General features: G+C 46.2%; 1 protein-coding gene and 1 long non-coding RNA gene across 4 annotated transcripts in view; both read right to left on the bottom strand.

The window, feature by feature from the left end:
- The window catches only part of LOC308425653 (tubulin gamma-1 chain), a gene marked incomplete at both ends in the record, with an annotated part of 41,201 nt that extends 13,826 nt beyond the window's left edge, over window positions 1–27,375 (bottom strand). Inside the window, 11 exons of one of the 2 annotated variants that reach the window (XM_080923076.1) lie at window positions 21,416–21,786; window positions 22,042–22,203; window positions 22,282–22,434; window positions 22,599–22,748; window positions 22,854–22,940; window positions 23,129–23,255; window positions 23,634–23,713; window positions 24,759–24,827; window positions 26,300–26,467; window positions 26,680–26,792; window positions 27,092–27,375. In XM_080923076.1, coding sequence (XP_080779202.1) covers window positions 21,589–21,786; window positions 22,042–22,203; window positions 22,282–22,434; window positions 22,599–22,748; window positions 22,854–22,940; window positions 23,129–23,255; window positions 23,634–23,713; window positions 24,759–24,827; window positions 26,300–26,467; window positions 26,680–26,792; window positions 27,092–27,140 — 1,356 coding nt within the window. Of the gene's footprint in view, window positions 1–21,415; window positions 21,787–22,041; window positions 22,204–22,281; window positions 22,435–22,598; window positions 22,749–22,853; window positions 22,941–23,128; window positions 23,256–23,633; window positions 23,714–24,758; window positions 24,828–26,299; window positions 26,468–26,679; window positions 26,793–27,091 lie in introns of those variants that run through there. The other variant, XM_080923079.1, reaches the window with a different exon arrangement.
- LOC308426595 lies at window positions 241–17,267 on the bottom strand. 2 transcript variants are annotated; one of them, XR_013975221.1, is made up of 5 exons: window positions 17,094–17,267; window positions 14,684–14,733; window positions 12,093–12,142; window positions 8,460–8,588; window positions 241–852 (listed from the first exon to the last, which is right to left on the bottom strand). It is a non-coding gene; the product is annotated as an uncharacterized lncRNA (long non-coding RNA). The 2 variants fall into 2 exon arrangements; XR_013975222.1 differs by lacking the exons at window positions 14,684–14,733; window positions 17,094–17,267 and adding an exon at window positions 16,418–16,506.
- Window positions 27,376–27,384: the final 9 nt, after the last annotated feature.

Raw genomic sequence — 27,384 nt, 5'->3', positions numbered from 1 at the left:
ACAGATACAGATGCAAAAAGAAGCGTGTAGATCGAAGATGATAAATCTCTTGAGGACAAATATAAAGGACTGATTAGCACCTGGTGTCTGTTAGTTGAAAAACGGCGGATTCCTGGACAGATCATGCGGAGCCAGCACAGTTCTCACTTTGGGAGGTCTTTATTCAAAGAGGAGACGTGAGGAAGAGAAAAGAGATGGGTCAGGATCTGGGTTTTTTATCTGAGCCATGACGTAGGTAGCACAGGTGGTGATGTTCCCAGGTGATGCAGATAACGCATGCGCAGGATGTGTGCAACGGGTGTCATGACAACAGGCACAGGAGGGTTCTTGTCGCCTAGGGATGATGTCATCATTGGTTTCAGAGGCCGGCTCTAAACAGCTTCTGATGCTAACAGTGTTAATGGAGGGTCTTCTGAGCAGCTTTTGTACAGTATTCATGATGTCATAAGTGGCTATATCCCTGAGGGGAACCGGTGGTCTTATTCTATAAAGTGCATGAAACCTTGACCCAACAGTTCCACTTTGAGGAATCTACCCTAGGGCATGTGTTCGAAGAGGCACATGCAGGGGTGTTTCCTGTGGTGGTGTTCATAACAGTTAATACCAACTTGTATGTTCCTGTGTTCATCAATAAAAGTCCAGTTAAATAAAATTTGCAAATCCCTGTGAAGGAATACAAAGGAGTGCTTTATAAGAAAAAAATGGGGTAAAGGGGGGCTGGAGAGATGGCTCAGCAGTTCAGGGCACAGGCTGCTCTTCCAGAGAACTGGGGATCAATTTCCAGCAGCCACATGGCAGCTCACAACCATCTGTAACTCCAGTTCCAGGGGATCCAACACCCTCATGCAGACTCTATGGAAGGAAAACACCAATGCATATAAAATAAATAAATCATTAAAAGGAAAGAACAGAAAAGAAAAAGAAAACAGGACCAGCAAGATGTTAAGAGGAGCTTGCCCCACCAAGCATGGTAACCCGAGTTTGATCCCAGGAACCTACGTAAGAGCAGAAGAGAACCAACTTCACAAAGTTATTCTCTGACACCCACAGGTACATCAAATCCCCATCACCCACATGGCTGGTACCTGAGAAAGTCAGAAGAGGGTAGCAGATGCCCTGGAACTGAAGTTATGGACAGTTGTGAGCTGCTACAGAGATGCTGGACTTGAACCTGGGTCCTCTGAAGAAACAAGTGATCCTACCGACCAAATCATCTCTTCAGCTTCATATATACATATGTATATCTGTGTGTATATATGTCTACATACATATACACATTTATGCATATATAACACATATATGCATATATGCACATATATACATACATATGTGTATATATATTCTTTTTATTTTTAAAGCTGGACATGGCCACATGAAGGCCTGTGTAACCCCAGCACTGAGAAGTACAAGATCTTTGGGTCTTGCTGGCTGCCAGCCTCCATCCAGCTTTGTTGAGAGACCTGCCTCAAGGGAATAAATGGGCAGTAATGGAGCAGAATATCGACATTTTGCATGCATACAAGAACACACATGCATGTGCTCAGGACCCCACCCTCCAGTTATCATAAAACGTACAAGCATTGTAACAATATTAACAATACAGTAGACTTTCATTGTGATTCCACACATGCTATCTTATGCAATCAAAGAATATACAGCAGAAGGCATCTGCAATTTGAAAAAGTTAAGAAGCTGGGCATGGTGGTGCATACCTTTAGTATAAGTGCTCTGGAGGCAGGTGACTCTCTGTGAGTTCAAGGCCAGCCTGTTCTACATAGTGGGTTCGAGGATAGCCAGAATTATAAAAAGAGACCCTGTCTCCAAAAAAAAAAAAAACCTATAAGTAATACTAATAGATAAAAACTAAACATATAAAATAAAAGTACTAAAAATCACTGCTAATAATATAATAACAATAACTTTAAAATAAGTTAAGTATTCTAAAAGACAGACAAGTAGGACGGTTGTGTCCTGATGGAGCTGTAATGTGCTGTCTGGGAAACACGGCTTTTCAGAATGCAGGAGGAAACTTCCTCGTCGGAATATGGAAGAGACAGGGGTTTGTAGCGCCAAGGTCCTTGAGGAGGTGGAAGTACTGTGAATTCAGGGCTCAGGTGGAGAGATTTAACTGCCGGAAGGAGGAAAGGATGCGGGGGGGGGGGGGGCAAGTTAAAAATAAATGAAGGGATGGAAGTGGGGGGACAGGAAGTTGATGGGGCTTCAGCCCACTTTGATTTTCACTGTCAAGTAGGAGTGAAGTTCTGCATTCGGAGGAGAGGGGAGGGAGACAAAGGTAGGAAACAAGAAAGAGAGGGCTAGAACAAACCAGTACTCCCTGCCCAGGGGGTGGAGGAAGACCGGCGGGTTGGAGACTGAGTTGCCATGGCAACTGTTTATCGCCTAAGCTTGCGCTGTCTCGCTGTCTCCTTCGGGAGTCAGCTGGAGGAATGAGAGGGCAGGCAGAGAGAGCTAGTCCCGGGTTTCCTCAGAGGGGCCAGCTGAAGATGACGGAGTAAAAGATAATTAGATCGGGTCATCCAGACTCCGGGGAGAAGGTTGCAGACCCACAGATGACTTGGGAGAGAGAAAGCAGTCCAACGCAGACAGCGAGACAAAGACAAAGAGGAAACAGAGGTGCCGGAAATGCACTCACAGGAATAGGCAGTCAAGTTTAAGGTTGAAAGCAGTGGAGTAGGGGCCGGTGAGATGGCTCAGTAGTTAAGAGGGTCAAGAGCACTTACTGCTCGTCCAGGGCAGTTCATAAAGACATGTATTGGACCAGAGTTTGGTTCCCAGCATCATGTAAGATGTCTCACAACTGCCTGTAACTCCAGTTCTAGGAGACCAGATACCTCAGTTTTCCAAGGACACTTGCACAGACAAGTGGATCTCTGAGTTCAAGGCTAGCCTGGTCTATAAAATGAGTTTCAGGACAGTCAAGGCTACACAGAGAAACCCTGTCTCAAAAAATAAAATAAAATGAATGAGAGAGAGAGAGAGAGATAGGACTGGAGAGATGATGCCACAGTTAAGAACACTTGGTGTAACCTGATGGCCTGAGTTCAATCCCTGAGACTCACCTTAGAAAGTGAGAACCAGTCTCCAGAAGTTAACCTATGACCTCTGTACATGTGCAGTGGCACCCACGTGCCTGCTGTCACATGTATATCACACACACATACACTAACAAAAGTAAATACTAATGACAATAAAAAATCAAAGTGTAAGGGTGAGAGAGGGAGCTGGCTTGGAGGTTAACAGGGACTCGTTGCTATGGCAAAGGATCCAAGTTCGGTTCCCAGCATCTATCCTGGGTAGTTCCCAATCGTCAGTAACCCTAGTTCCAGAGAATCTGACACCCTCTTCTGGCCTCCGAAGGCATTAGGCATTCATCAGTACGGCGAAACGCTCAGACACATAAAAAGCAAGAATCTACAAAATATTAAATACACAACAAAATAGCATTTGAAAGTTTAAAGAGCAGCAACAGAACCAGTCCTGGGATCCACCACAGTGTGGGTGACTGAAGCAGAGAAAAGAAGGGCCCAGGAGGTGGGAAGGCCATTTCCAGGAGAGCTACCCGTAGGGGTGCCTGAGTCACCAGGCTGAAGGGGAGGGAGGAACCTGGTGAGTATGGATGCAAGGCATTAGGCAGGAGGTCCTTCTGTCCCTGCAGGCTTGCCGGCTGCTCCTCGCTTGTACTAATTTGGTCTTATTTTATCTCTGGTCTGAAGGGCGAGTCCTTTTACCCACTCACATAACGCTCTGCCAGATGGCTGCCTGTGTGGAGAACAGGAATTTCACCTCTCCTCCTTTTCTCAGGATTAGAATCCCTCAGGGTCACATCGTATAAACTCCGAAATGTTTAGGCCAGTGCACATAAGACACACACTCCACCTTCCCAGGAACCCTTTGTTGCCAGAAGGTTCTGGCATTTGACTTCGAGTGGATTGCCTTGGAAAATTAACAAACAAACAAATATAAAGTTGGTCACTGGAAACTTCTGGTACCGGAAGTGGCAGAGTATATAGTATGGGCCTCAGAGAAGGAAATGTTATTTTGACAAAACAAAGCAAAGTAACATTTATTCTATATTTATATAAAATATATCTTATATCTTTTTTTTTTTTTTTTTTTTTTTTTTTTTTTGAGACAGAGTCTCAGAATGTAGTCCTGGCTGTCCTGGAACTTACTATGTGGCCCAGCTGGCCTTGTTCACAGAGACCCACCTGTCTGATCACTGGGATTAAAGGCATGTTGCCACCACACGTGGCAAAATGATGCAAAGTAGGTGGGTATCATGGCACATACTTGTTCTAGCACACAGGAGGCGGAGGCAGGAGGATTACAAGTTTCAAACCAGCCTGGGAGAAATAGCAAGACCTTGTCGTAATAGTTAACATCATCATTGTATAGTAGTGATAAGGATGATGATGATGATGATGATAGATCCTGGGAATGTGTCTGTAGAATGCTTGTCTACCATGCATCCTGGGTTGACTCTGAATACCAGATAAGACACGAAACTGGAAAAAGTGGGAACAGCTTGATGCCTCAGCCTCATTTGTTCTGCTCCCCTCTTTCTCCTTGGAGTTTTTGTAGCCTTCTTGTGCCTGCTTCATCCTACAGGGACACTCCTTAAACAGGAAGGTGCACAACTAAAGTAATCTCAGGGAGTTCCTGAAACTGACCAGATTCACTAGGCTCCTCCTTGCTAGAGTAGGCAATAAAAAGCTCAGAGTCCTCATCAGAAAGGCAGCCAAGCTGCATAGCTGTAAAGAAGACTCTCAGATCAGACCAGCTGTCTGGGGGGAGGCAGAAACCAGCCAAGTGGCTCAGTAGAGGTTCAGAACTGAGGTACCTGGACAGGATACTTTCCAGCCAGCCTGTTGAACTGCATGTAGGCTGTGCAAGTGTGCTCCAGGTTCCTGACTTTGTGGGATGTTATCCATGCTGGGGTAGGTAGGTAGTGATGCAGCTGTCTTTGAGTAACGCCTCATCCATATTCCTGTAAGTCAGTGGTTCTCAACCTTCCTAATGCTGCAACCCTTTAATATAGTTCATCATATTGTGGTGACTTCCAACCATACAATTATTTTCGTTCCTACTCCATGACTGTAAATTTGCTACTGTTATGAATCACAGTGCAAATATTTATTTTCTGATGGTCTTAGATGACTACTGTGTAAAGATTATTCAACTTCCAAAGGGGTTGCAACCCACAGGTTGAGAACTACTCCATAAATAACCCAACAAAACACACTGTCCACCAACTTGGACTTTAGTGTTATCTATCCTGTGGTCTGTTGTAAGTAGAAGTAGGTGTTGCGTCTCCTCAGGGAAAGTTTTGTCACATAACAGGCAAAAAGGCAAGGTGACCACATGTTGGTGACTTTCCACCGTGATGAATGAGAAGATCAACCTTCAAGGAGTAAAGGCTCATTTGGCTCCCAGTTTTGGGGACTCTAGTATATGAGCTCTCGGCCCTTTTGCTTTGGACCTGCGGTGAAGTAGGATCTCATGGTGGTGGAACAAATCTATTTACCTCATTGCAAAGGAACAAAAGTGGGCTAGGTTCCCACAATTCCTTTTAAGGTACTTCTCTATAGTGTTAGGAACTCTTGCCAGTCCCTTGCCAGTCTTATTTTTTAAAACTGGGTCTCCTGTAGCCCAGGCTGGCCTGGATCTTGCTGTGTGCTTGAGGATAACAAGGATTTTCTGACCCCCTCCTTCCACTACCTCAGTGCTGGGCTTACAGATGTCCCCCACCACATGCAGTTTTTATTCGGTGATAGGGATCAAATCCAGGGCAAACAGTCTACTAGTCAATGAGCTCATCCCCGTCCCTTCATTGTTTGTTTTTTTGGGGGGGTAGGTTGGGGGGAAAGACAGGATCTCACATAGCACAGGCTGTCCCTCAAACTTGCTACATGGCTAAGGATAGTTTAGAAGTTATCTTTGTGCCTTCACCTCTGGAATTCAGCGATGACAGGACTATATCACCAAGTCTGGCTCAATCCTTACCCCTTTTTATTTTAATTTGCTATTATTGTGTGTTCACATATGTGTGCATGCGAGTGTGTGTGTGTGCACTTGCATGCTATACTGCTGGTGGGCTTGTGCCATGAAAGGAAGTTATCGGACATCTTTCAGGAGTCGATTCACTCCTTTTCCTGTGAGTTCCAGCAACTGGACTCAACTCACCAAGCTTGTGATAGTCACTCAGACCACTGAGTCATCTCCCAGGCTTGCTGACCCTAGTCTTACTGGCTTTTCTATTTCCCAACAGGGCCACACTGGGGACCAAGTTTTTTAACATATGGGCCTTTTCGGGGATATTCAAGATCCAGACTCTAACAGATCACAATGCTCTTGCTGACTTCCTGAGAGGGGCCCCAGCCTTGGTCTGCCTGTCTCAGGATTTAGCAAGTAAGAAAAACATCCCCAGTGTGCTGTTTGCTTAAGCTGCTGTTAATTGGGCATTCTGTTGACTGCAGCTGAATGCATTCCTGCTTGATAGAGTCATAGAAGCGGCTAGTAACAGAGGTAAAGCTAAACCCAGGTGTGCACCCTAACCGGCTAGAATCTTTCCTGGGCAGAGTGGTCTCAGGCAGGCAACACCGGCAAGTCTCCAGAATCACAGTGTTTTGTGTTCATCCAAGGGCTTCTTCTAAGTTGGGAATCCTAGGGGTGGCAACCAGCAATCTGGTCTAAAGAGCCCTGTAGGTGACTGTAGCACCTGAGAACTGAGGGACACAGTCCCCCAGCTGCCCTGCAAGCTGTGGGCTTCTGCACCAGCTGCAGCAGTATCATCTAGGAGTGCACCCTGTGACTGCCTCATCTCCGGACTACTGCAGACCTTCTGGATCTGGACCTGTGTCTTTAGGAGGTCTTTGAGTCATATGCACATACACTGCACCACAGTATGTTGCTGTTGTTGTTTGAGACAACACTTCTTTGTGTAGTTTTGGTTGTGCTGAAACTTGCTCTGTAGACTAGGCTGGCCTTGAACTCACAGAGAGCCACATGCTTCTGCCTCCCAAGTGCTGTGATTAAAGGCCTGTATCACTATGCCCAGCTCAAGAAACAAGGATGGTACCTAGGCAGTGGTAGTGCTTTCTTTTACTCCAGCACTGAGGAGTCAGAGGCAGGTGGATCTCTGTGAATTTGAGGCCAACCTGGTCTACAGAGTGAGTTCTAGGACAGCCAGGGCTACACAGAGGGATTTTATCTTGAAAAGCCAAGAGAAAAAGAAAGGAAGGAAGGAAGGAAGGAAGGAAGGAAGGAAGGAAGGAAGGAAGGAAGAAAAAGAACGGGAACTCTCTTAACGACAGGCAGCTTGTCTTTTCAGCTAAACTGGCTAGCCCTCAAATTCCCAGAATCCACTTGTCTCTGTACCCCAGTGCTGGTGTTTCAGGGACACACAGCTATGCCCAGCTTTTTGTGTGGGTGCTGGGGATTTGAACTCAGGAGCTCCTGTTCAAGCAAGCAGAGCAAGCTTCCTACTAACTGAGTCATTTCCTTACTCCACTGTGTCTATTTTTGTGCTATTTAAATGAATCCTCATGACGTAGCTTTCGTGACTCTGCGATAGTTTTTATTCAGATCCATATTGTCCCTTCTTCAGCTCTTACTTCCCAGCAGAGATGCAATAGATAATCTCCCAGTCTTCATTTAGGTCCACTGTGGAAAACATATTTTTTGCAGTTGGATGTGGTGACACACATCTTTGATTTCAGCACGTGGAGGACAGAGGCAGACACAGATCTCTGAGCTGGAGGCCAGCCTGGTCTACAGAGTGAATTCTAGGACAGCCAGGGCTACACAGAGAAATTGTCTCAAAAAAAAAAAAAAAAAAAAAAAAAAAAAGAATCCCTTCCCCATCCCCGTTTTTACTGTTCCTCGGGTTGTATTTTAATTTTCAAAATCTTAATGTTCTTTAATTGTACCCAGTGAAAAAGTAGCTTTCAAGGGGATGCTGCTGTTTCTGAGCTTCCCTTTCTGGCCTTTGTGTAGAATGAGGTTGGATTGTGCAGCCAGCATGCATCCTGCAGTTGATTCATTGCAGGGGCAGTGACAGCATGCTACAGCTGGGCTGGCCTGGGAGATCATTTATTAATTAAGCCTTCCCAGCCCTGCCCCCAGTGTTCACACAGGAAATGATGTCATACAGCTGGGAGGTAGAAAGCAGTCTGTCCTGGATGGCCTGCTAGAGGCAGCGACCACAAAGGTGAGGGGGTCTCAATGTCGCTCAGAAGCCCAATTCACCTTTTCATTTCATGAGCGAGGAGAAGAGACTTTTCTTTCCTTTTTTGGACAGAGTCTCATGTAGCCTAGGCTGGTTTTAAACTCCTGATCCACCCGGCTCCTCCTCTCAAGTCCTGTGATTAAAGTCCCACGCCCACCACGCTCAGGTCTTCGTGGAGAGCCGTAGCCCACCCAGGTCTTCCCACACTTACTTATCTACTCTGAGTAAGACTTTGGCTGTTGACCCTGGAACTCGGCAGCTCTGCCTTGTAGAGACGGTCATGGTGGATGTGTGATGCCTCTGAAGAGTCCCCAGTGGTGAGAGCTGTTACAATCTGCACCTTGGTGACAAGAAGCAAGAAGTAAATGAACCGGGAAGTTCCCAGGGTGGGGTTGGAACTAATACCTGGCTGAATCACCTTGTGCTCTAATTATTAGGAATTGATAAGCCAAGGGACCCTAGAAACAGAGCCACATGCGGGATCCTGCTCTCTTCTGCTGTTCACCCCCTGTTCATGGCTCCAAAGACATGGCTTGAGGTGTTTTCTGTTTTCTCAGTTGTTGGAACCAAAGTAATTTTAAAGATTTATTTACTTATTATATATGAGTACACTGTCGCTATCTTCAGACACACCAGAAGAGGGCATCAGATCTCATTAGAGATGGTTGTGAGCCACCATGTGGTTGCTGGAATTTGAACTCAGGACCTCTGGAAGAGCAGTCAGTGCTCTTAACCATTGAACCATCTCTCCATCCCACCAAAGTGATTTTAATCTTGTGTTCTCTCATCAAGCAAGCTTACTCCCCCATGTCTATCTGGAAGTGACTGGATTACAGAAAAAAAAAATCTTATACAGAAAAAAAATTTTTTATTACAATCCCTGTTGGCTTTTACTTGCTAATGTAGAGATGTCTTATTTTATTTTATTGTTTTAAGAAAGATTTTTTTTGTTGTTTATAGACAACACTATAGGGACCTGGAGAGATGACTCCATAATTAAGAGCACCAGCTGTAGTTTTGAAGGAATTAGGTTCAGTTCCTAGAGACCACACAGCAGCTCACAACTATTTGTAACTTCAGTGCCAAGGGGATCTGATGTCCTCTTCTGGCCTCCAAGGGCACCGGGCACACATATGGTAGGTACATTGCCATTTGTGCAGGCAAAACACTCATATACATAAAAAGAAATAAATCTTGAAAATCAGACATGGTTGTAAATAGAGAATCCTGAGGCACACTTTATTCTGTATTAAAATAACTTCGCTCAGTCTTTGAATCTGACAACCAGGCGAGGGACGTAGCTCAGTGGTAGAGCGTTTGCCTGTATGTACAAGACCCTGAGTTCCAGCTCTGATATTACCAGAAGTAATCCAGAAATCAATCAATAAATAAGCATCTCGCAAACAAAAGTATTCTAGAAAATATAGGAAAGGTAGAAAGATGGCTCAGTGGGTAAGAGCACTGGATGCTCTTCCTGAAGAACCATGTTTAGTTCCCAGCACCCACATGGCAGCTCACAACCATTTAACTCCAGTTCCAGGAGATCCGATACACCCTTTTGGCCTGCAAGGGCACCAGACATGCACAGGGTACGCAGACAAAACACCCACACACTAATAAAAATCTTGGTTTTTCATTTTTATTTTCAAGAGGGTTTCTCTGTGTAGCCATGGCTATCCTGGAACATGTGCAGTAGACCCAAGTGGCAGGGGAAGACTTAGTGACTTTTAGGAATGCATAACTATTCTCTTCAGCACTTAAAGATTTACAAAGTATCAGCTGCTGTTTGACTTAGGCATAAATCACAGCTAGTAAGTTACTAATTCAACAGTACTCAGGGTGAGTAGCATTTCTGGCAATAAAGTTTTCTTTGTAGCTTTGTTCTAAAGACAACTTTTTGTTGCTATTATTTTTGGTCTGTTTCTTGAGACAGGAGTCTATTATGATTCAGTATGGCCTTCAGCTTCGTATGTAACTGAGGCTGGCCTTGTGCTCCCCATCATCCCGATTCTCCCTCTCAAGTGCTGGGAATTCAAGGCATTTGCTACTACACTTGGCTTGTTCGAGAGAAGGCATTAGGATGGGTTCATTTTATGTACGTCTAGATTTGAGTCCTTCACCAAATGATGTATTCGTTTCTTCTATCCTATAATTGCATGTATAGCTCGGATGTCTAAATGTGTTTCTAACATTGAATCTGGCCGGAAGGTCTTGGGCCATACATAGTTGGCCAACTCCTGATGAGCATTTGTGCATAGCTGGTATTGCAAATTCTTCTCCTGAAGCCGAGCTTCCCAGCAACCTCTGTGTGCTTTTGAAATGCATCTCAGCTGTATAATAGCAGACCCCTTCTAGAGCTGCAACCCCTCATTTTGCAGACCTATGCACCCCTAATGAGACTTAAGTGTCCCCTCCAGTTCCTCCAGTGTCTTTTCCAACCCCCTCATCAGAGACCTAATCACACAGCAACTTGATGAGTTATTTATGCTGACAGAAGAACAATGGGCAGAGGAATTTTACAGCTGTGATATCTTGCCCATCTTTGTTGTCTTCAGCACCTAACAGGTGTCTACAAATTAGTAGTCTCTCAATAAATATTTGTCTGAATGAATGAATGATGAATGATCTTGGGACAGGAAGTGACCTGCCCAAGATCACAAATCTACTTAATAACAACTTTCTGAGAGCGAAATTACCAAGACATTTTAATTGAACTGAGTTATAAGACTGGGTATGGTGGTGCTAGAGAGATGGCTCAGCGGTTAAGAGCACTGGCTGCTCTTCCACAGGTCCTGAGTTCAATTCCCAGCGACCACATGGTGGCTCACAACCATCTGTAATGAGATCTGATACCCTCTTCTAGTGACAAAAGACAGTATCTGAAGACAAGAGACAGTATTCACATTAAATAAATAAATAAATATTTTAAAAAAGAAGAAGACTGGGTATGGTGTACTGACTTGTAATCCAGCACTTGAGAATATAGAGGAGGAGAAGGACCTAATCTGCAGGTCAACATGGGGTACATGTTGGGACCACCCTGTTTCACAGAAGGAAGGAAGAGAAAGAGAAAGAGGAAGAAAATGTCAGAGGTCAGAATTGGGGTATATCTTGGTTATCTATCAGTCTGTCTATCTATCTGTCTATCTATCTATCTATCTATCTATCTATCTATCTATCTATCTATCTATCTATCCATCCTGGTACAGGATCTACAATGTAACCCCAACTGTCCTATGGGTTGACCTCAAACTCAACAAGATTCATTTGCCTTTGCCTCCTGGATACTGAGATTAAAGATATAGTTACCATGCCAGTTAAAATGTATCTTGAAATAAACTTTTGGGGGCAGGTGTTCTCACAGAATTAGAAAGTTGTGAGAATGGTGTGGTGCCTCATGCCTATAATCCCAGTGTTTGGGAAGCTAAGGCAGGAGGGTTGTCATGAGCTAGAGGCCAGCCTGGGTTACATGGTGACTTTCAGGGAAGCTTAGCCTGTAGAATAAGATCCTGTATCAAACAAATAAAAATAAAGAACTGGGTTGGGACCAGAGAGATGGCTCAGTGGTTAAGAAGACTTAGTCTTGCAGAGGACCAGGTGCAAGTCTCAGCATCCCACATGGCAGGTCACAACTGTCAATAATTCTAGTTCAAGGGGACTCAAAATGCTCTCTCCTAGCCAGGTAGTTGTGGCACACAAATTTAATCGCAGCACTCGGGAGACAGAGACAGGTGGATTTCTGTGAGTTCAAAGCCATCCTAGTAGTCTACAGGGCGAGTTCCAGACCAGCCAAAGCTACACAGACAAATTCTGTCTCTAAACAAAACTAAATGCTTCTTCTTACCTCTAAGGTCATCAGGAATGTGGTATACAGGAATACATACAGGCAAAATGCTCAAAAAAAAAAAAAAAAAACAAATTGTCATAAAAACATACTGTTAGTGGGTACTCTGAAGGTAGAGGCAAAAGATCATGACATTCATGATGGTGTGGTTCTAGAGAAAAAATTTTTTTTTCCATGCTGGGTGCACGAGATGCAAACGAACAAACAAAAACCCCTTAAAATATGTCCTGCAATAATTTACAACATCCAAGATGGCCTCTAGGGCCTGCCTGTACCTGTAGGAATGAATAGGTCTGTATTTGTGGAAGGAGCTGCCTGGATCTCACAGTTGGGAAAGACTCAACTAGAAGAATTCCCCCAGAGGGATGTAGTTCGGTAAAGTGGATGAATTGTTATTTCTGGAAGTTTCACCTACTACTTTTCAGCCACTGGCTTGCTTCATTTCTCTTTGTTTTGCAACAGGGTTGGTCTTGAACCCTGGTCCCTTCTACTGTCACCTCGTGAGCTCTAGGACTGACTGACTACAGGTACATATAACCACACTTAGCTTAGAGGAGAGGTAACTGAATGGGGAAGCAGCCAGACAGTGAATAAAGAGGGCGATGTCAATGTCCTTTAGGGCATAGATTGGAGGGCAAAGGTTAGAACTATCCTCTCTGTACAGATGAGCCCCCAGGCTGGTGCCAGAATGGAGGCTTGTTTGGTTCTGTTGAGGCAGACAGAGTTGGAGTAGGGTGCTAGTGTGGGAGAATCGTGGGAGCTGTAGCCTTTGAAGAGGTCAACATGACCCAAAGAGTGCAATCTGGCCAGTGGCCAAGCAGCAGACCTCACTGAGCAAGGCAGAGACTTCCCAGAAGATAGATTCCAGAAAATTTGCCCCAAGTGTGTCCCGGTGTCCCTGCTTCCTAGTTTTTCCACAGCAGCCGGAGGGCATGAGAGACAAGGCAGAGAAGTAGGGACATAGAACCGTGTGGCTGGCCAGCTGGAAGTACTTTTCACTCACCGTTACAAAGGGATAATTGAGAGCTGGATGATTCTGGCCGGCCTGGTTGTCTGGAGGGGAGGGGCCTAAGGTCTGGGCTGGAGCCATAGGTGTACAGGTGAGAGCAAGAAGGCCAGCCTGTGTCAGTCTCAGAGGATGGTCACAATGTACCTACCTGTGGCCTGAGCTCAATGGTCAAAGGATGAACAACAGTACCTCATGGATTTCTCTCTCTCTCTCTTTAAAAGATTCTATTTATTCGTATGTGCATTAATTGGTGTTTTCCCTGCATGCATGTCTGTATGAGGGTCCCAGATTCCCTGGAACTGGAGTCACAGACAGTTGTGAACTGCAATGTGGGTGCTAGGAATTGAACCCAGGTCTCTGGAAGAACAGCCAGCACTCTTAACCACTGAGCCATCTCTCCCACCTCATCGATTTCATAACTCCTTTCTTTCTTTCTTTAAATGAGGTCCTGATATAAGGCCCAGGTTGGCTTTAGGCTCACTTTGTGTCCTTAGATAACCTTGAACCTTGAATCTTCGGAGTGTTTGGATTACAGTGGAGCACCACCCTGCCCAGTTCTGTGTGCTCCAGGAGATTGAACCCAGAGCTTCGTGCGTGCTAGGCAAGCATTCTGCCAACTGAGTTTCATTCCCAGTCAACACCCCTGCCCCTACACCCCTACACCCACACATGAACACCCCTACAATCCACTCCTCCACACCTTCCATACCTTTCACACCTCTAACACCCCACATCTCCTTCTACAACCCCACTCCACACACTACACTCCCTTTTACCCACACTCCACCTCCCCAACCAAACCCACACTCCCTCACCCACATAGAATTATGAACTTAAATGCTCCTCCTGACTTAACTTCTCCATAACTTGGACTGTAGGTATATGCCACACCTGAATGAATTGATTTTTTTATTTTCAAATCTTCTGCAGAGTTTCATGTCTATAGGGAACAATTAGGGAAAAATTAAAGTTAAGCTTTTGGCCCAGTGAGACAGCTCAGCAGGTAAAGGTACTTGTCTGACAGCCAGAGTTCAGTCAAAGAGACAGGTGACTCTTCAGGGCTAGCCTTTGATCTTTTATAAAATACCCACATACTCATACATATAAACAAGCAAATAAATAAATGAAATATTTTTTTTAAAAAGTGGACTTTCATCCTTCTGCCTGCTTGCCCATAAAGAAGTGTCCTTATTTTTTTTTTTTTTTTTTTTTTTTATTGCCACCAGGAACTGTTAGTATGGATTTGAGACCCTAAGAGGATAAGTCTTAAAAATATTTGTATTTGTATATGTCTAACATCCATGGGCACCAGTCATACATACAGGCAAAACAACAAGACACACACACACCACTTGTCTAAAATATAATAAAAATGAGCCAGCAGGGAACATTCCAGGTTCAAATCACAGCTGTCTCCAAGGCAGTGGCAGATGAACAGTCCTAAAGTGAATACTCCCCCATGACTCCTCTTATCTCAAGAACTTCAGTGTTGACTGTAGCAGGCTTCTGAGTGCTTCCTAGACACTGGGTCATCGGGACTGGGATATTGATTGAGAGCCAGAGGTCCTGGTGTTTCACTTACCAGTGTGTGAACTCGAGGAAGTTCCTCATCTTCCTGTGCCCATTTCCTTTCTGATGATAAATGGCAAATATCCTTCCTCAAAGGGCAGGGTAATCAGTGTATGTGTGAGTGTATCTATCATGCAGGGTAAAGGGCTCCCATACAAATGCTCAAGTCCTACACTCCTCCAATACTGGAAGCCCTTAGGTGGGACCCCTTAAAAAGCTAAATCCTGCAACCAAGTTTCAGTTTTTATTATCTTTTGAAATTGCTACTTAGAGGCTTTGAAAGACGTCTCAGCCGTTGGAAACACTGTTGTTCTTACAGAGGGCTCAGTTTGGGTTTCCAGCATGGACAGCTCATAACCGGCTGCAACTCTAGTTCCAGGGGGAGCCAATAGCATCTGACCTCATGTGGTACACGTGACTGCACGCAGGCAGAACACTCATACACATCAAATAAATCGTAAGGATGCTTTTTTAATTCTTACTTTTTTATTTATTACTCGTGTGTGAGGGGGTGTAGAACCAGAACACATGTCATAGGGCCATGTGTGGAAGTCAGAGAGCAACAACCTTTGGAATTTGGTTTTCTCCTTCCACCGTGGGTTGTAAGGACTGAATTTAGGTTATTAAACTTCCATCAGCAAGAACTTGCTTTTCTTTCTTTCTTTTTAAAATTAGGATGGTTTTAAAAAAAATAAAAGAGAAGAGAAAGAAAAGGGCTAGGAAGCTCAGCTGTTAAGAGCTCTTGCTGGAAGGCCAGGGGACCTGAGCTCAGTTTCCAGCATCCAAGTTTAGCTGTTTACAACCATCTGCAACTCCAGCTCCAAGGGATCTGGCTCCCCCTTCTGGACTCTGTGGGAACTTGCATGAACATGAGTACATACCCATTTGTAAACATATGTAAAAACATATGCACATAATTTTAAAAAAATAATAAGGATAAAAATTTTTTAAAGCCTCAAGTTCTCTGGGCAATACTCATACAGTAAAAACTATTGGTGGGTATGGTGATGCATACCTTTAATCCTAGTGCTCCGGAGACAGCGGCAGGCGGAGCTCTGAGCTCAAGGCTAGCCTGGTCTACTGAAAAAATTCCAGGAGAGCCAGAGAAACCCTGTCTCAAAAAACAAACAAACAAACACCCAAACAATCAGACAGACAGGCTATCAAGAACACTAGGGATTCTTTGGTGAAAGCAGACGCTCTCTAGAAGTTTCTACAGAATTTAATTCAGTCTCACTCTCTTTTTAGAAGTCTTGACTACAAAGCGAACACTAAGACACGGAAGTAGTGGAGGCTGGCCGGGAGGAAAGACTGCAGGGAGACACACAGGAAGGGCCCAGACAGCCATCATTCCTCATGAGAGTGTTTATCTGCCAAGCCATCTGGCCAGCCTTTCGGTTTCCATTTTTAGGAAACGCTTGTGTCAGCTGGGTGCAGATGCATGCGCCCCTAATCCTACTACTTGGGAAGCTGAGGCAGAAGAATTACGAGTTCAAGACAAGGCTAGACTACAAAATGAGACCCTGTCACAAAACAAAGAGGTGATCCAACAACTCGTGATAGGGTAAAAGACTAGAATGTTGATTTTATTTTATTTTATTTTATCTTTGCTGCTTTTTAAAAAACTTATCAATCAAATTTGTATGTTAAATTCTCAATCCACAATACATCCAAACAATAAATTCACTGCCAATTAATAAAGATATAAACCGCCCACCTAGACAAGATAAAAATCGGTCTAGTTCACCTTGATCTGAACCATCCTCCTCCACCATCTTGATCTTGAATCTTGCTGCTTTTTTTTAAAGTTATTTTATGTGTTTTGTCTGAATGTCTGTGTGTGTACCACGTGCCTGAGGTCAAAGGGCATCAGATCCTTTGGACTTGGAGTTACAGATGGCTGTCATCTAGCATGTGGATGCTGGGAACTGATTCTCTGCAAGGACAAGAGCTCCAAAGCACTGAGCCATCTCCGCAGCTCCCCAAACACAGAACTTGAATGTTTTTGTTTCTTTTCCAGAGAAGAACCTTCCTCATCTAGATACTGTAGAGCGAGCATGAGGGGAGGGGTATTAGGGTGGTGGCATTATTGGAGGTGGAGTTAAACTGGCTCCTTGTAGAGGAGTGCCCCTTTCTAGGGAGGTCTAGAATGTTTATGGCTGGTAGAGAATCCGGATGAGACCCGACGGGCTAACTAACCTCCCAACTCCTTGGCTAGTGGTTCCACCCACCCTTACCATTTCTGCTTGTCGCCTTTTGACCTAACCTCAACGCACTCTCCCAAGTTACTGTCCCTATGTTTCAGATTCACTGACTCAAATCTATTTTGGGATATGTGCTTCCTGCTCCAGATCTCTCTCTCACCCACGTTCCAGGGCCCCTGGAGTTACATCACCTCCCATGGAATATTCTGAGAACATCACCTTGAAATGGCGAGCTTTCTCTTGTCCTTTGGTTAAAGACCTGCTCCAAGCTTGGGCATTCTGCTTTCTCAACAGCTTTTTCACAGCAACCCTGGTTGTCCAGTCGGGTCACTTTATAGCTGTGCCTCACAATACCTCTGGGCTTTCCACTACCAACGCCACCTGCTGCCCCATTCCCAGAGGCCTCTCTCTTTCCACCTGGCTTCTGCACTGCCCTCTGCTTGACACAGTTTGGGGTTTGCTGCTGGCCAAGAACTAGGAGGGACTGCTTCCACCCCCTCCCTGTCGTCTGTCTGGGGTGTTGGGTGATCTGGAAATAGCCTTGGGGGAGGGGCCTGGCTGAGGTTGGTGTTGAAGTGCAGTTCATGCTTCTAACACCTGGTACTCACCAGTCAGAGAACATAGGCAGGCATCCTTGCAGAATTATTCCTCCTTGCTAGGCTAGAGAATTTATTCACCTCTTAGGGCTGGTGAACATACTACCATGCAAACTTAACTTTCTGGGGTTTTTTTTCCCCCTTTTTTCCTTCCTTCCTTCCTTCCTTTTTATTTTGAGACAGGGTTTCTCTGTATAGCTCTGGCTGTCCTGGGACTCACAATATTGACCAGGCTGGCCTCTAATTCAGAGATACATCTGCCTCAACTTCCTAAGTGCTGGGATTAAAGGGGTGTATGTCACCACACCCAGCACAAGCCTGGGGATCCATACTTGCCTTAACCGGATCCCCTAAAGGAGGGCTCAGGGATTGCTTGTGGCCTGGAGGTGGGCCAGTAGACCACTTATGCAGAGGAAGAAAAAAGTTTGGTCATCAGGATTAAGGTCAGCAAACGGCAAGGACTGCGCTGAGCACCCAGGGAAGTAGGAAGTGGAGCTGAGGGGGGACCAGGTGCACACTGGCTTTCACAGAAGTCACTTTCCTCCCTGAGAGGGAATAGGCAGCTGGTTAGCTATGACTATGCTGCCTGTCCCTGAGTCAGCTCCCTGTGGGTCTTGGCAAAGGACAGGGATAGTCAAAGATGGCTCTGCTTTGACTCTGATGGAATGGACTTGCACTCTCCTTATTCCTAAGACAGTCTGGGGCTGGGGTCTGACTGCCTATTTCCTGCTGACTAGTTCTGTGAGGCTTTCATCTTATCGTAGGGGGCTGGCTTGTATACTCTTCCCTCTATTGACTATCAGACAAAGCAAACTGACCACAGACTCAGTCTCCCAGCCTAGGGAGAAGAGAAGTATTTGCCTCAAACATCCTAAGGGCAGGCATGTTATCAGCCACCTTGCACTTCGAGATGGATACTTGGCAGTTGAATATTAGTATATTCCCAAGACAGGAAGCAAACATGTGGGCTGGAGAGATGACTCAACAGTTAAGAGCACTGACTGCCCTTCCAGAGGCCCTGAGTTCAATTCTCAGCAACCATATGGTGGCTCACAACCATCTGTAATGGGATCTGATGCCCTCTTCTGGTGAGTCTGGTGTACTCATAAACATAGAATAAATAAATCTTAAAAAAAAAAAAAAAAAGAATCAAATGTTTCAAGGTCCACAGATCCTCGAAAATCATGAGATGAGCTCATCTCATGGCTCCAAACCCCCACCCCCCCAATTAGCAGGTTCAGTACTGGCCTGGAAGATACAAAAGGAATGCCAATGGTTAGAGCCAGACACCAGACCTGGGAGTGTAGAACAGCAGCACAGTGCTTGCTCAGTTCACACAGGTTCTAAGTTTGCTCCCCAGCATCACACAATGGACACACATAATCTAGTGGGCAGGGGCGGGGTGGGAGCAGAGGCAGAACCAGGAGGAGCATGGTAAATCTTAGGTCAGCCTGGGCTACGTAGTGTGATGCAATCTCAAAAAAGGAGGGGCTAGCAGCTAAAAACATTTGCTCTTGCAGAGGACCTGGGTTTAGTAACCACCAGGAGCTCAATTCCACAGAATCCAATGCCTTCTTCTTTTGACCCCTGTGGTCAACCAGGTATACACATGGTACACATACACACATGTGGAAATAAAATAAATACATCTAAAAACATGTAGGATGATGCCACTATGCAGCAAGGTGGGTCCAGCCTATCACTGGATGAGAAGGAAGGGTAGGAAGGGAAAAGTCTAGGAAGGAGGGAGGAGGAGATCGAAGAGAATTAAGATGGAGCTGGCAAAAGACAATCTAGATCCAGGTGATCTTAATTGGGGTGGATAGATATGAATATTTTTAAGGGTTTCTATGAGTCAATTTGACTTATCTAGGTGGGCAGTTTATGTCTTTGTCAACTGATTTCAATCTTATTGTGTGGATGGATTGTAGATTGAGAAGTTAACATATAAATCTGTTTGATAAATTATTGATTGTCAAGTCATGATTTTACCTTTTACTGGGCCATGGGGAATGTGAGCAAAGTTCCCAGCTTGGGGAGAGACAGCCGGGAGAGGGTGGCTAACTGACTGCGTGGCAGGGAGTGAATCCAGCTCTGTAACCTGCAACTCCATGTGAATGCTCTCAGAGTGAGAATGCATGCGTGGGAACCAGCAGTTGCCGATATATATTTTACTTTTACCAGTTTGGCTTTTACTTAAAAACAAATACAGATGCCAGGCATAGCAGAGCTTGTTTCAACTCTGTCGCTTAAGGCCACTTAATGGGGTGTCTTTGTGATCTACTTTGCTGTTTCCCCATTTTTAAAACAAGACAGGTAATGATATCCACCCCTTCATAAGTTTGTAATTATGATTAAATGAACCAAAGCATGTGGGGCATGATGTTTAACAGTTATGGTACTTCTTCCCTGTGGAGCAGGTAAGAGCTTAGTGGGGCCATTTGCAGTCCTCCATGATCTAGGGAGAACCTGCTCTTTGGATCCCAAGGATTTAGAGGGGTAGGTAGGTTTTTGTTGTCTTTCGAGACAGGTTTCTCTGTGTAACCCTTGATGTCCCGGAACTCTAGCTGTAGAGCAGGCTAGCCTGGAACTTAGAGATCTACCTGCCTGTAGAGAGTTGGGATGGAAGTTGGGTGGCACTACTGCCGGGCTTGGATCTCAAGGATTTTGTTCTGTTTTATAGGTTTTGTTGTTGTTTTAAAAATTTTTATTCTGTTATCTATCTATCTATCTATCTATCTATCTATCTATCTATCTATCCATCCATCCAGTGACGGTGTTTCTCTGTGTATTCCTGGCTATCCTGGAACTCACTCTGTAGACCAGATTGGCTTCTAAGTCAGAGATCTGCATAACTCTCCCTCCCACATGCTGGGACTGAAGATATGTACCACCACTGCCCAGCAGGATTCTAAGGGTTTAAGAGCCACAAATTCTCAGTTTGTCTGTGATCTTTCCCCCACTGGCCTTTTAGATAACTGGAATTTTTAAAAATGGAGGAGGATACTGGAGTGACAACTCAGAGGTTGAACACACTGGGCACCCTTCCAGAGGACTTGAGTTCTGTCCCTAGCACCAACAAGGAGCTTCCAACCCACAACTGTCTTTAAGTCTAGTTCCAGGGGACCTGGCACCCTCTTCTGGCTTCTGCCAGTACTACAAGTACATAGTACACAACACAGCACACACACATACATGCAGCTAAAACACCCATACATCAAAAATATATTAAAAAAAGAAAAATGGGGTGGTGAGATGGCTTGGTAGGCAAAGTGGCCTGCCCTCCAGTCTGACAACCTAAGTTCTGTTCCCTGGACCCACATGGTGGTAGAGAAACTTCTCAAGTTATTGTCTGACTTCCATACTTATCCCAAGGCTCCTACGTACTCATAATTACAACCAAAAGGATTAAAAATAAAAACTTTACGTGAATGAAGACCAGTTGAGAACAAGAATGGAACCAGTTTTGACTTTGCTTGGTCTAGGCATTGGACATGGTCTCCTGATGTTCCCTAGACTGCAGTCAAGGCTTTCTGGGACTGACTGCTCTGCCGGACAGAAGAAGGCACATAGGCTGACTTCCCTGCTTAGGGGGCTAGAGGTAGGTAACGTGGTGGCCCCAGGCATGCCATTGCAAACAGGACACTCCAGTGTGGAAATGTACAAGTGGAGGAGTGTTTGTCTGATACAGTGTGGAGGAACTGAGACCAGAGGAGGTTGGACAGAGAAAAAGATCTTATCTGCGGTTCCCTTTATGCTGGGAAGGAATTCCGGCAGGGTCAAGAGCCATCTGTGTCCTCCACAATTAGGCCAAAGGCAAAGTTAGAGGCGGCTTTCTGCCCGGAGCTGAAGATGTCGGAAGAAGGAAACCATCAGTGATGTAGAAACAGGCACCCTCACCCCTGCTCCCAAGTGTGATTCCAGAGACCAGTGATCTGATTCACATCCAGTGCTTTATTAAAGATAAATACTCTCAAAGAAGTAAACCCACCCCTAAGCCAACAGACAGTGCATGTGTATTCGAATGATTTGTGAGGTCCCTGATCTGTGCTCTGAGGCGAATTCAGCCAGGCCTGGGCTGACCGGTAAGGCAGATAAGGGTCCCTGTTCTGGGCGACTCATTGCTCCTGGGTGCCCCAGGAGATGTAGTCTGGCCGTGTGGCTGCATGGTACTCGTCAATCAGCTGCTGCACAATCTCCCTGGAGGTGTCCATCTCGTCAAAATTGTCCTTGAAGATGTCCTCCTTGCGGAACTGCTCCATGAAGGCCTCTCGTTTCCGCAGCTTATCAAACTGTCGACAGGTCCGCTCAAAAAGCTTAGGGATGGAAGGAACAAAGATGGTGGGGTAAATCAGTTAGAATGAAGGCAAGCTTCAGAATGGCATCCAGCACAGGACACAGAACTAGGGACAGACAGGGTGGGGGAGCTAAGGACAGTAGGGAGTGGAGCAGAGTGGCCAGAGAAGACCAGAAGCTAGGGGTGTGGCTCAGAGCAGGGAGAGCTGCCTACCATTCCTGAAGCCCTGGGTTTGATCCCCAGTAACACAAAGATAACAGGAGACTGTGCTCACCGAGGAGATACTGGTGTGGTTGGCCATCATGAGCCCGCTGACCCGGTGGGCTGAGGGCAGGTAGGGAGACTTCCTTGACAGGGCCACCTGGATGCTGGCCGGGCCCCAGGGGATGAAGTTGGCCAATTTCCTTTCCCGGATCCTCTGCAGGCTCTTGTGGACCTGGGGTGGGCAGGAAGGTGGCGGTTGTTTCCTCTCCATCCTGTGGTCCCGAGGCTAGGGTGAGGGGGCTTCCCTTACCTGGGTGGGGTCCACCTCTCCCTGGATGATGTTGAGGATGGCGATGTAGCAGTGGTTGGTCTGACGATCCCGGCCTGTGGACACCATCACGTTCTTGGGCTGTAGCAGTCGCCTCATGACATCCAGGACCGTTGTCTTCCTCACACTGGCCACCTGAGGGAACGTGGGTTCACGGGGACCAGGTCAGCAGTCAGGGAGCAACCCAGACATGCACAGACAGAGGGGAGGTGGGTGGAGAAGAATTGCAAAGAGCAGCTCCTGGGAAGAGTGTGGGAAAGAGGAAGGCCACAGTCCTAGGATACTGGGGAGGCTCTTACTGACTGGTCTGTGGTGAGGGGGGTATAGCCAGTCATGAGGAAGTGCAGCCGAGGGGTGGGAATGAGCGAGGCGATGAGGCCGATGAGGTCATTGTTCATGTATCCGGGGTAGCGCAGGGTGGTGGTGCTGGCTGACATGATGGTGGATACCTGGAGACAGGAGATACCATATTACCGGCTTGATGGAGGTGGAACATCCCTCCTCTGGTGACCCTCTTGAAGACAGATGGCTTGCATTCCCGGAGTGGGACTCACCAGCTGGTTGATCTGGGAGAAGGACGGGTTCTGGATGTGCAGGCGGTCTGTGGCGATCAGGTTCAGGGCCGTGTTGTCCAGCACCACCTACAAGAGACAGGAAAGGGTCGAAGATTTATGAAGAACATCAGAACCTTGGCCTGAGTCTAGCCTTGTGCCTAATGGTTGGAAACTCTCACTCCAAAGGGACTTTCTCAAGCTTATGGCACAAGAGAGCTCAAAATGAAGATGAACAGACAGGGGGATGGGAGCAGGAACAAGAATCCAGGCCTCACCACACAGTCTGCATTCTGGGTCAGCCTCTTAAGGGTGAGGAGGGAGTTGTAGGGCTGGACCACCACGTCACTCATCTCGTCCTGGTTGGGGAACACGGAGTATGTCTGCACTAGTTTTTTGGGGTACCTGGTGGAGTTGAGAGAAGAGGGCAACAGATTAGGGATTTTGTGAACATCAACCTTCTAAACGGTTCTAGGAGCATTTGTCTGTGAACAGGAGATCACAGCTTTTGAAAGGATAAAACCTCCAAAGGGCAAGGGAAGAGATACTGTAAAATCCTAGGTTCCAAATCTGAACACATTCCTTGGCCATTCAGAGCGGGACCCACATGCTGAGCTGAACCCTGGAAGTGTTATTGGGTTTCTGCCTTGCACCTTCAGTTCCTCCCAATCGGAGGGAATTGAAGGGATACAGCCCACAGGAAACTATGTCTGCTGGGTCCCAAGTGCCTTAGGGAACAAAGAGAGCACCTATCTTCACCTAGTTCCACAAACACAGGCTTACCTGTCATTTAGCCGTTCCAAGAGGTAGGAGCCCAAGCCAGAGCCTGTCCCCCCAGCAATGGAGTGACACAGTACAAACCCCTGTGTAAGAAAGAGGCTATAAGTGTTTCGGTGTTTAGTGACAGGATTCAGTTTAAAATGTTTAAGTTTATTTTTATTTCACAACCTGCCTGCATGTATGTATATGCATGCGCATATATATATATGTGTGTGTACCTGGTGCCTGTAGAGGTTAGAAGAGAACATCAGATCCTGGAAGTGGAGTTATAGGTTCTGTGAACCACCATGCTGGGTGCTGGGAACCAAAGCCAGGTGTTTTGCAAGAGCAGGAAGTGCTCTTAACCACACTAGCCATCTCTCTAGCCCTAATATCCAACTAGACACATCTCACAGTGTCTTGGAATCTTGTCTTCCCAAGTCCCTCATTGTTTAGGAGACTCTGTCCCCCACCCCCTTAAAAAGATTTATTTATTTTGTGTATATGACTATACTGTCTTTGTCTTTAGACATACCAGAAGAGGGCACCAGATCTCATTACAGATGGTCGTGAGCCACCATGCGGTTGCTGGGAATTGAACTCAGGACCTCTGGAAGAGCAGTCAGTGCTCTTAACTGCTGAGCCACCTCTCCAGCCCCGCAAAAATTTTTTTCTAAAGATTTGGTCTTGTACCTAATAGGTAGCTTTTAAAAAATTATGATGTGTGTGTGTATGTTCACATGTGTGCCACTATATCTAAGCAGACTTAGAGCATACCTTTTTAAAAAAAATTTATTGATTTTATTATATAATTTATATGAGTACACTGTTGCTGTCTTCAGACATAACAGACAGAAGAGGGCACCAGATCTCATTACAGATGGTTGTGAGCCACCATGCGGTTGCTGGGAATTGAACTCAGGACCTCTGGAAGAGCAGCCAATGCTCTAACCACTGAGCCATCTCTCCAGCCCCAGAGCATACCTTTTTGGAATTAGTTCTCTTTTTCTATCATGGGTCTTATGGATTAAACTCAGGTCGTCAAACTTGGACACAACACCATTTCCTGCTCAGCCATCTCAATGGCCCATGACAGAGAATTTATAAATGGTGTTGCCAAGTCTCCACTGACGTTCCTGGTACACTCACCTCTAGACTGTCACTGCCGTCTGCCTCCCGATCTATGATGTCAAAAATGTCCTCGTGGATTTTTTCTCCCTGGACAGATATGGAGAAGGGTAAGGTGGGACAGAGTGTGGACAGAGCATGGGACAGGAACTGACCTCAGAGTAGCCACATATACATGCCTATATATGTATATGGGCACTCTATACGTATGCCTGCATGACTGAAGACAGCATCACTCCAAAGAGAGCATCGGATCCCATTGCAGAGGGATGTGAACAACCATGCAGTTGCTGGGCATTAAACTCAGGAGCTCTGTGCTCTTAACTGCTGAGCCATCTCTCCAGCCCTCCGCCCTTGCCTGATTCATGAATGCATCCTAGCTGCCTTGCTGTGCACTGAGAGGTACCACGACAGTGATGATAAGCAAATACTTTACAACCCAACCAAGATGACCTGTCACATATAGTTCCTAGAGCCCCAGTAGGACCTGGCTTATGCCATCAAAAACTCTACTTTTTTTCTTTTTTTTGGACAGGGTTTCATGTAGCCAAGGCTGGCATCTAATTCTCTATGAAGCTGAGGATAACCCTGACATCCTGATTCTTCTGCCTCCCCCTGCAGTAAGTCCAGCCATCTCTACTACTGCAGCTCATGGCCAACTGGTCATGTGACTTCAGGAAGATTCATCTATTTCAGTCCCTTCACTTATCTCAGCATTTGGGAGGCAGGAGGCAGGCGGATCTGTGTGTTTGAGGCCAGCCTGGTCTACACGGGGTCAGCCAGGGTCACACAGAGACACTGTCTCAAAAATAAATAATAAATGTTCATATTTAACAAAAAGGCTGGGAATGTGATGTGCAGCTCAGCAGTATGTCTAGTATGTGATGTTGAACACATTCCTAGAAGCTGCAAAAATAAACAATACTACTAATATAACCATGGAGGGCAGAGGTGTGCTCTCTGACATGCTAATATTTCTTTTTTTAAAGAATTATTTATTACATATAAGTATACTTGCTGTCTTCAGACACACCAGAAGAGGGCATCAGATCCCATTACAGATGGTTGTGAGTCACCATGTGGTTGCTGGGATTTGAACTCAGGACCTCTGGAAGAGCAGTCAGTGCTCTTAACCACTGAGCCATCTCTCCAGCCCCCATCCTAATACTTCTACAGTGACGTCTGAGCGATGACAAAAACGTTGACTAGAAGCAGCAACATAGCTTTCTCTATTGAGCTTTGGTTTTGCTAAGCGAAGTTTGAAATATCTTTGGCTTCATAGTTTTTGTTTTGGAGTCTGAAAAAGTACATAAAATATCATAAACCCATAGTGCCTACTTCTAGGGTTAGTCAGAGGTTTACAAAGCTAACATGTAAAGTACCTAAGTAGCCTGCAACAAAGCACTAGCTAGAACGGGTTTCTAAGCATTCCAGTTAGATCCTGAAGCCACGGCTATCACTCCAGCACTCACACACCTCTGACCTAGTTTCATCTGTAGACAAACCACAGGGCCTGTGCCCACCCAAGGAGTTGAGAGCCCCGCAGGGGAACAGCGAATGACCTGGGAGAATCCGCTGGCCCAGTTGTTGCCAGCCCCTCCTCCATGCTCAGACAGGTAGATGTTCTCTGGGTTGTAGAGCTTGGCATAGGAGGAGTTGAGGATGGAATGGATCACCCGGGGTTCCAGGTCCAGCAGCACGGCCCGGGGGATGTAATGCTCATCATCTGCCTGTCAAAGGGAAACCAGGATGGGCCCAATGAGCTAGGATGGGTCAAGTCCTGAGTGCCCCAACTCTGGCTCCTGCAGGCCCTCCCTCAAGACAGCCAGCCATTCTGTTCCCATCTGCCCAGTGAGTTTCCCAGCACCAGGTCGCTGCCAGTCCCTTCAGGTTCCCAGGGTTCTGGTGAAGTCTGGGGGACAGGGTTGGGGTGGGGGGAGACCTGGTAGAAAAAGACGTCCTTGCGGTCAGTGCCCTCGGTGGCGAACTCCTCTACGATGCCCTCGGGGCTGATGCCATGCTCAGCACACAGCTGTTTCCAGAACTCGAACCCAACTAAGAGAGGGAGGCGGGAGAAGAAAAAGGATATGTGGGTCTGGGTAGGTTCCAAATAGCCAGTGGGGGACTGAACGCCTGAGTCTAATCTAGGGATCTAGATTAGCCTTGGAACTCTCTAGTGTCTAGGACAGCGACGGGACAGGGGAACGTCCATTGGCTTTGGGCAGTTGGACACAGGGCTGGGGACCGCCTTTGTCGGGGGAGAACTAGGATCCTGAGGACAGACCGAATCTATCACCTTATTGCCTACTGCACCTAAGGAACCTGGCAGGCAGAGGGTCTGGAGGTTCGCTCACTCTGATTGCCGCACTGGCCCAACTGTAGGGTGATGATTTCTCTCGGCATCGCTCCTCAGACATCAGCGTTGCAGTCTCTCCCGCCAACAACGCCGCCGACCGCTAGCGCGCTCGCCCGCAAGACGCAGGCGCAAGACAATGTGCTCCACCCCTGATTTTTCTCCGCTCCAATGGGAGCTGAGTTCTGCAGATGAAATTTCCTCCTTCACTGGGCTTCACTCGGGCGGGTTGCGCGTGCGCGGCCCTGAACCGCGCTCAGAGCCGGGAACGCGGTTTGACACAGAATTCTCTTC

The sequence above is a fragment of the Micromys minutus genome (genome assembly GCF_963924665.1).
Source record: "Micromys minutus genome assembly, chromosome: 10".
Taxonomy (NCBI): Eukaryota; Metazoa; Chordata; class Mammalia; order Rodentia; family Muridae; genus Micromys; species Micromys minutus.
Note: the sequence above shows the minus strand (reverse complement) of the source record. Positions and strands in the feature narration are given on the sequence as shown.